Source organism: Gavia stellata, chromosome 2 (genome assembly GCF_030936135.1).
Source record: "Gavia stellata isolate bGavSte3 chromosome 2, bGavSte3.hap2, whole genome shotgun sequence".
NCBI classification, from domain to species: Eukaryota; Metazoa; Chordata; class Aves; order Gaviiformes; family Gaviidae; genus Gavia; species Gavia stellata.
The window spans coordinates 50,668,791-50,677,155 of NC_082595.1; the positions used below are offsets into that span (position 1 = coordinate 50,668,791).

An 8,365-nucleotide genomic window follows, 5' to 3' on the forward strand; every position below is an offset into this window, starting at 1 on the left:
ACACAACTCTGAGCCGGTGCTGTGCTGAGCTGGGGTGGCACAGGCAGTGCCTGTGCGGCGGCACCGACCTTGGGGAGAGCCACCTGACTCCTGCAGCCCTGCCTGCACCACTCGAGTTTGGGCAGGAATGTGTCCGTGCTGGTCTTTGCTGAGATTTCCCAAACTCCGGCTTGTTTTTCTGCTGTGACCTGGGCTTGCCTTGAATTGCATTACTACAGCAATGCCACGCCTGAATTGTTTGCAGACCTGGCAAGCTACGTGTTTCTTCAGCTGCAGCACAGTGGTGACTTCTCTGCCGGTGGTGTAAGGCAGAATTGCTCAATGCTGGCAGCTCTCTTGCCTTTGATGTTGTGAGACTTCCCGGGCAGGCTGATTGCATCTCCCGGTGTCAGCTTTCTGCCACTCTGGGGAATTCCCAGGTTTTGTGCAAGACTTTCACTTTTAAAGCCCCCTGCCTTTGCTTGCCCCTGTCCTCCTCTTGGGTGACTTCCAGACACCAGAGATGGGGCTTCCTAAAGCCTGTGTCTCTGCTGTGCTTTTGATGCTGTTTGCTCTGGAGGCCTGTGCCCCGGACAGCTACGTCGCAGCCTGGTCGTTCTACGAGCACAGCGTAGTCTTTTTCAAGACATTTAGAATAGAATAGAATAGAATAGAATAGAATAGAATAGAATAGAATAGAATAGAAGACTAGACTATTTCAATTGGAAGGGACCTACAATGATCATCTAGTCCAACTGCCTGACCAATTCAGGGCTGAACAAAAGTTAAAGCATGTTATTAAGGGCATTGTCTAAATGCTTCTTAAACACTGACAAGCTTGGGGCATCGAGTGCCTCTCTAGGAAGCCTGTTCCAGTGTTTGACTGGTCTTGTCAGAGGACACTGAAGTGCTGATTTCTCCTGAGGAAGCCTTGATGCTGATGGACAAAAATAAGACTTCTGTGTGAAATTACATAGTGAAGAGGAAGATATTGTCAGGATGAAGAATATATTCCTTGGTTTCTTATGGAGCAGTAAATATGATTAGCCAGGTCATGTTCCTTTGCCCTCACAGACATACCACATGTTCTAACAAAGGGGTTTTTTTTATGAAGCACCTGAAACTATAGTAGTAATATGCTATTTCCAAAATACTATGCAAAAATTACGTTCCAGAAGAAAAAAATAGCTTTGTATGAGCAATTTCAAATTGCTTATTGTGTAAAAATTGCTTCTCATAACAAAAATAGCAAAAAAAATCTGTGTTGCTTAATTCTTTCTCACAAAACAAGCGACTGTGTTAGCTCTAGGCAGAGAGATCAGCACAGTTCAAAGGTTAGTTTATATTGCAGTATGAGCCTAGGAGGCAGGACATTCTTAGGGCACCTGCTACAACTATAATAAACCATTGGCCAAAGGCAAGAGGCATGGCAGGACCACGTGTGTCATAAGTGTAGATGGATCAGCTACACTCGGAAGCATGAGGGCTGTACTTCACGCAGGTGGTCTGCCTTCAGCACTGGCTGAATTTTTAACCGATGGCAGCCATGTGCTATAAGGTTATATGGGGTAGTGTACCCTAATCAGGGAGTCTGGGCTCACCCCGAGATGGATTTGGAAGCCTGGAGAGGGGTGTACAAATGGAATGTGCAAGTGCTCCTTCCATGGAGTCCCTCATAGATCAGCACTGCTTCTGACTTGCTGTGTTAGCCTTTTGTTCACCTTTTATTTATAGCACTTCGATTCAGAAACAAAATCCGATTCCTAGAAATGTTTCTTTGACTTCTTACTATAAATGAATGTCCTGATTGTTGGCAGAACTATACTGTACCTCCCCAGATTACTCAATAGAAGATTATTTCCAAAGCAAACTTGTTAGTCTTTACTCCTCCTCTTTCTATCCGGTTTATATTCCCCATGCCTGATCCAGGAGCTGCGAGGCACCAGCCATGCTCCCTTCCCAGCCTCTCCTGCACGCTGCGGTGTTTGCACTCACAGTCCTTCAGGCCCTTGCCTCCGACACCTTCATTGCAGCCGTCTACGAGCACGCGGTCATCCTGCCAGATGTGACTGATGACCCCGTTTCTCCCAATGATGCTTTGGCCCTGATGAACAAAAACATGGATGTCTTGGAAGGGGCCATCAAGGAAGCCGCCCAGCAGGTACTAGGTGTATTGTGAGCGTTGTTAACCAGTGTTTTCTTCTCCTGCTGACCCTCCTGGTTATCTGTTGATGGGTGAATTCTTAATGGAGCCTGTTGTGACAGGGCGCCCACATCATTGTGACTCCTGAAGACGGCATTTACGGCTGGCGTTTCACAAGAGAATCCATCTACCCCTACCTGGAGGATATCCCTGATCCGGCGGTGAACTGGATTCCCTGCACCGACCCCACAAGGTGATTTCTTCTGCAGTGATTTATGTGATTTCAAACTAGTGTCTCATGGAGTCATGAGCTGCTCCCAATAAATGCCTAAGAACTGCTAATGCTTTTTAAGCTATTAAAAATCCTAACCATAGGAATGAGATGCATCAAAAAGCCCTCTTAATTAAATGGCAATGGGAATATGCAAGGCAAAAAGTATTGAGACAGTCTCACTTCTAAAAATTGCAAAAGGAGGAAAATGAGAAATTTTAGGCAAAATCAATATTTTTAAAACATGTAAAAATTTATCACTTCAGATTAATTGTGAAAATCTTCTGTAAGTATAAGCTAGTTTATTATCATGTCGGATGCATAGATTAGACAAGGTGATTCAATCCTCAGCTCATGTGCCTGGGTGATTTCTAAAGAAAATTGCACAAAATATTTCTTCAGATCTGAAAGAAGTGCCTTATGGAAATCCAACTGCTTGCACAGTCTGCTGTGTTACAGTGGGCTGCTCTGCACATGTGTCAACAGGGGACACCAAGGGGACCAGGTTCCTGTCTAAGCTAAGCTTTTGTATTCTTCTGTTCTGAGGCTTTGTGAAGCAAGATTTCAAGAGCCCTCAGCTCTGTAAATGCTGTGGCCACTTTTTACTAAAGGCTTATGGGCAGCTGCCTTAAACAGACTGGAGAGTGTTAAAAAAGACTAAAATGGTCTTTTAAATCAAGATTTAGGTCTGCCTGAAAATTTATTTTTAAGTTATTTTAAATTTATATTTGTGTATTGATTTAGTGTCTCTTCTGTTTTCTGAAGCTGTCCCTACCTCTGCATGTGTGTTAGCTGGGAATTATATCCACGCAGAAAATAACATTGTTAAGGGTACAGGAAAGAAGAACATAGGGAGACCATTTTTTAAAGCTAAAAGAGACTGGCAATTTAAAACGATGTTATGAACAGAGAAGAAAATGAACAGAAATTATGTTTTGATCTATCCCTTTTTCTGCACCTGGGGATATGCAGTTAGTGGAATAGTAATTTTGAATGCTTTTCTTCCACATCTGAACTTGTAAAATTTTTTGGTTTTTTCTTTCACCAAAAATACACTAGATTTGCTCCTGCTCCAGTGCAGGAACGACTCAGCTGCATGGCCAGGAATAACTCCATCTACGTGGTTGCAAACATCGGGGACAAGAAGCCATGTAACTCCAGTGATCCCAGCTGCCCCAGTGATGGTCGCTATCAGTACAACACTGACGTCGTCTTTGACCGGGAGGGGAAACTTGTGGCTCGTTACCACAAGGTAAAGAAGCACTTCAGCATCACTCTGTAATTGCTTATCAGTATACTTTTCATCTCTCTGGCATCAATTTCAGATGATTTATACAATAATTTTACATAATTGTAGAGCAACAACCAATGCAGGATGATCCGATGCAAGGGTCTTATGGACAGAAAGAAAAGCAGGCAAGTGCTTGATCGATCAAGCATTAGTCCCAGGAGCACCACAGCTGCCAGAGCGCGTGCCAGATGCCAAACACCTAAGGGCTACATTTATGATACTAAGCAGGAAAGAAGCAGTGACAGAGTTTTCCATTCAGTAAATGTTAGATGGTCCTTGGCACAGTTTTATCCAAGCCAGGTAGGGCTTTTGCAGATGGACGTCTTGGCAGGGTTTAGCAGTTAATATTGGCTGGACATTGCTTCCAGGAGGCAGCTAGGGTGCAGCCACCCCATTTTGCAGGGAGAGAGGGTCAGCTGGATGGATGCAAACCCACTGTGCTGGCCAGCTCGGGTATCTCAACCCCCAGCTTTGCCTTAATGCCCATCTCAGACGCAAAAGTAGCTGTTCATAATCTTGCCTTATATTTAGATTCTAATATGCCATTTTCTTCACCTGCAGTACAACCTTTTTAGAAGAGAAACTCAGTTTAATTACCCTAAGGAGCCAGAAGCCATCACCTTTGAGACCCCCTTTGGGAAGTTTGGCATTTTCACGTGCTTCGACATCCTTTTCTGGGAGCCTGCCGTGGTCCTGGTGAGCGAGTTACAGGTGGACACCGTGCTCTTCCCGACAGCTTGGATGAACGTCCTGCCGTTTCTGACTGCGGTTGAGTTTCACTCTGCCTGGGCTATGGGCATGGGTGTCAATTTGCTTTCAGCAAATACTCACAACATCAGCTTGGCAATGACAGGTGAGTTGCATTTGGAAAAAGGGAAATTGTCTTCAGAGTACTGGATTCAGAAGCAGGCAAAAATGTTTTACAAATAGTGAAGCCACTGGAAAATAGTGTTTCAATCAGACTAAAAATATTCTTGATGTTGTATTGAATGTAGTAAACAGCTTCAGGCAAGGAAATGTTGAATGTTCTGGGAGAAGTAAAATTAAAAACTGCATGACATGAAATTTTCATAATATAGAAGTGAAATTTTATTTCAAAAATAACACAAAGTTTCACTTAAATTTTCAGCCTCTCATTTAGAAGCAGCATTTTTTGTTAAAAATTCAATCAACAGTTCAATGGAGGAAAAATGTTTTAGACAGAACTTAATAACCTAAAATCAAAAGGAGGATTCCTGTTGTATATTGAATAAAACATTTTCAGGGTTTTTTTTGTGGCTGCTGAAGAATTAGAGATATTTATGTTTCAGTTTGATCTGAATAGATATTTACTGCCAATTTTTTTTCTGTAAACTGAGAAAACATTGCTGTAGCTTCATCTATAACTCTCCCCTGAAGCCGAAGCTGAAGCCACAAAGGAACATTTTGGCCTGCCCTAAATAGACTGAGCTGAGTTTAGGCCACAGCCCTGGGTTGTAATTACCCCCATCGTTTCCTTCTTTGGCAAACATGCCACTCTTAGAGCTCTGATTTATATTTAAATTAACCTAAGTTCTTAAAAAAAAAGGGATGGTCATGTGTCAAATTGCCATTTAAGGCTCAGATTCAAGATCCAGTGAGGCATAAAACCTGTGAAGGTCATGTTTAACCTGTGAAGTTTAGGTCATGTTTTTACACTATGGTGGGTATTTTAGCAGTTCTGCACTTTAAATTTCTTCCAAAACGCTCCATAATGTGTTGACTGAAAACAGCACCACTGGAAAAGCCCGCCGGTGTGGCACAGGGTTGGCTGGGCTCCCTGCTGAGCTGTGCTCTGGGGTGCCGGCTGACCGAGGGCTGGTGGGTCTCCTCGGCAGGCAGCGGGCTGTTCACGCCAGAGGGACCCGTCGCCTACCATTACGACAGTGGGACAGAGGACGGACATCTCCTGCTAGCGGAGCTGAGCACACACCCCCGTCTTTCTCCCACCTACCCTCCTGCCGTCAACTGGAGCTTGTATGCCACAAGCATCAAGAAATTTCCAGGAGAAAAAGACACTTTTTCGGGAGCTGTCCGGCGGGATATATTCACTTTCAGTGAACTCAGGCGAAAAGCTGGAAATTACACGGTTTGCCAAAGAGACCTCTGCTGTCATTTGATCTATCGGATGTCAAACAAGAGCAAAGATGAAATTTATGTCCTGGGTGCATTTGATGGGCTTCACGGTTCTCTCATAAAATACCATTGGCAGGTAATCGGTTTTGTAGGGGTGAGCGTGGGTTGTATGTACCTACATCCCAACCATCCCAAAACACTTGTCCATTCCTGCATTGGGAGAATTTTTCTTACAATCAAATCCAGCTCTTGATTGTTGAGAGCTTAGTGGTATTTTGCCTTTCTGTATCCTCCTCCCCACAGATATGCACGCTGCTCAAGTGCAAGAGCACAGACCCGAACTCATGCGGGCAGCCGGTGGAGACGGCTCAGACCAAGTTTGAGATGTTCTCCCTCAGTGGCACCTTTGGCACCAACTACGTCTTTCCAGAAGTCTTGTACAGCGGGGTGCAGCTGGCTCCTGGGGAGTTCGAGGTAATGGGACACCGTGAAGCTGTTTGATGCAGGTTTTCCAGGCCATGGTGCTGGAAAATGATATGGCAGCCAAGTCCCACCCAAGAACCACTTTCTTTGGTTCTGCAGGCTGTAACTCAAGAGGACATTTAAATAGATGGATTAAATTATTCCTTACTGATGAGAATGTAGAAATGCTAAGGCCAAGAATCTGTTCAGTGTTTTCTTTAGCAAATATGCCTTCCCACTTCAGGTCCCAAATCTGTAAATGGCAGCTTTCAAGAAGCTATTTTCTACAGGTTTCTGCTGATGGGCATTTTAGGAGGAGACAAAGAAATCAAATACTCTGAGAAATTGTCCAAGTAAGAAAAATTACTAATGAGTGTCATGCATAAGAGCAGACATCCTATGCAGATAAAAATGTTACAAAGTATTTTTGAGGGTTTTGTAGGGTTTCTTTTTTTTATTTGAAACTTCACCATATATTTTTGCCAAAATATGTTTTCATTCATAAACCTTAGATTACATTTCTATAAGAGGCTACATGAAATCTTAATTGATTTAGAAGAGGTATTTAATAGCTTACAAGAGACAATGAAGACAGTGAAAAAGACTTGTAAAGTTTTAGAGGAAACAAGGGTGATTTTTTTACAAGGTAGAGAATGGAAAAGCATTGCTCGTCCTGCGTATTTGTTTTGAATGGGACTTCTGTATAAACACACACATCAAAGGATTTATTGGTATGCTAAAATATGATCATGGCCTAATTTAAAAAAAATATTTTGTATTTTCTTAACAAATACATGCTTATTGTTTGTTACAGTTGCAGGTGTTCACAGTCTATGAACAACAGTGATTTCAAATTGACCTGTAAAAAGTAACTAAGAAAAGCAGAATATGACCAGTACCTTGAAATGCTCTACTTGCATCTGGAAATTGTTTTGGTGTCTACAAATCAAAAAATATTTCAAATTACTGTCCTAGATATATATATAACCTTCATCACAATGTTTTAGTAACTAATGCGAATGTAACAAATCAATTATTCTCACTGTCACCTACTTATGAAGTGGAGAAAATGATCTTTTTTTTCCCAAAGAAGGAGCTGGAGGAAGTTTTAAAGACCTTCAGGTCCAAGGAAATGTGGGAAGGCTATGACAGAGCCAGAGAGAATTTTGGTTTCTTTCATTCTCATGATTGTCTTTTAAAAGTGCTGCATCAAAATATTCAACATCTAAGGCCCATCCTTTCTGTACCATGCAAAGCTGCTACTCTGTTAGTGGACTATTAGTATAATTCTTTCTCTTTTCAACTAGGTTCTACGTGATGGACGTTTGAAAAGCAAGCATGGTACATCGAAACCGCTCGTAACAGCGACGCTTTTTGGAAGGCTTTATGAAAAGGACCTGCCGCATCCTCTGCGAACCTCCCCATAACATAACTCCTTAGCTGTTACACAGTCACCATAGACAGGTGGGGAATTCCCTGCAGTGATCCACCTCGTCATGAGCCGTGGCAGTTATCCTGTATCATTCTTGTTCTGCAGTCTTGCTCAGCAGCCGCAGCAGTTGAGTTTATTTAGAAGAAGGCAATGTGATCACTCTGTTCTGTACCTATATCAGTGGTATATTTTTTTAATAATGCTTGAGCCAGTGCAACTATTTTTAGTATTAATACTCTGTCAGATGAAATCTTTAATTAGAAATGATTGTTTTCCAAAGATATCATGTAGGTTGCCAGGATAACAGTAGAAAAAAGACTGATACTGGAATGTGTGAAATGTGAAGTTTGCCAATTTGCTGCAGAGCAAATCTTCGCCAAGGAAGCCTTTTCGTCCCTTTTGCCCCTTCCTGTTTTTTAGACTGTATAAGCACTAAGTGTCCATGTTTCTCAGCCTTACACACCAATCAGTAGGGCCTCCCTAATGCTCAATGGGCCTTGGCCCCATTCTGACCAAGGGACTGTACAATGAAGAGAAAACCAGATTTGAAATGGGTTTAGGAGCAGCCTTAAAGAGAGAAAGTAGTCCTCCACCACCCACACAGGCGCTGAGTCTGGCTGAGCTCCATAAAGCATCTTCAGTTCTGCAGTCCCTCTGAGCTTGCACCGCTTTGTGCATGGCAGATGCACGCTT

At 42.8% G+C, this 8,365-nt stretch overlaps 1 protein-coding gene across 2 annotated transcripts; it reads left to right on the plus strand.

The window, feature by feature from the left end:
• Positions 1-502: 502 nt before the first annotated feature.
• Positions 503-7,667, plus strand: LOC104263032 (pantetheine hydrolase VNN2). Of its 2 annotated transcripts, XM_059835540.1 has the most exons (8): positions 503-565; positions 1,985-2,140; positions 2,245-2,375; positions 3,453-3,645; positions 4,246-4,537; positions 5,541-5,914; positions 6,082-6,252; positions 7,548-7,667. In XM_059835540.1, the coding sequence occupies exons 1-8, from the start codon at positions 503-505 to the stop codon at positions 7,665-7,667; spliced, it is 1,500 nt and encodes a 499-aa protein (XP_059691523.1). The 2 variants fall into 2 exon arrangements, with proteins under 2 accessions (XP_059691523.1, XP_059691524.1); XM_059835541.1 differs by lacking the exon at positions 503-565 and having other exon boundaries at positions 1,928-2,140.
• The last annotated feature ends 698 nt before the right edge of the window (positions 7,668-8,365 follow it).

Bases quoted from the DNA above. Each gene is read 5' to 3' on its own strand.
- LOC104263032 (XM_059835540.1), top strand. From the start codon at position 503: ATGGGGCTTCCTAAAGCCTGTGTCTCTGCTGTGCTTTTGATGCTGTTT. The intron at 2,141-2,244 runs GTACTAGGTGTA...CTGTTGTGACAG, and splicing joins TCAAGGAAGCCGCCCAGCAG to GGCGCCCACATCATTGTGAC. The intron at 3,646-4,245 runs GTAAAGAAGCAC...CTTCACCTGCAG, and splicing joins TTGTGGCTCGTTACCACAAG to TACAACCTTTTTAGAAGAGA.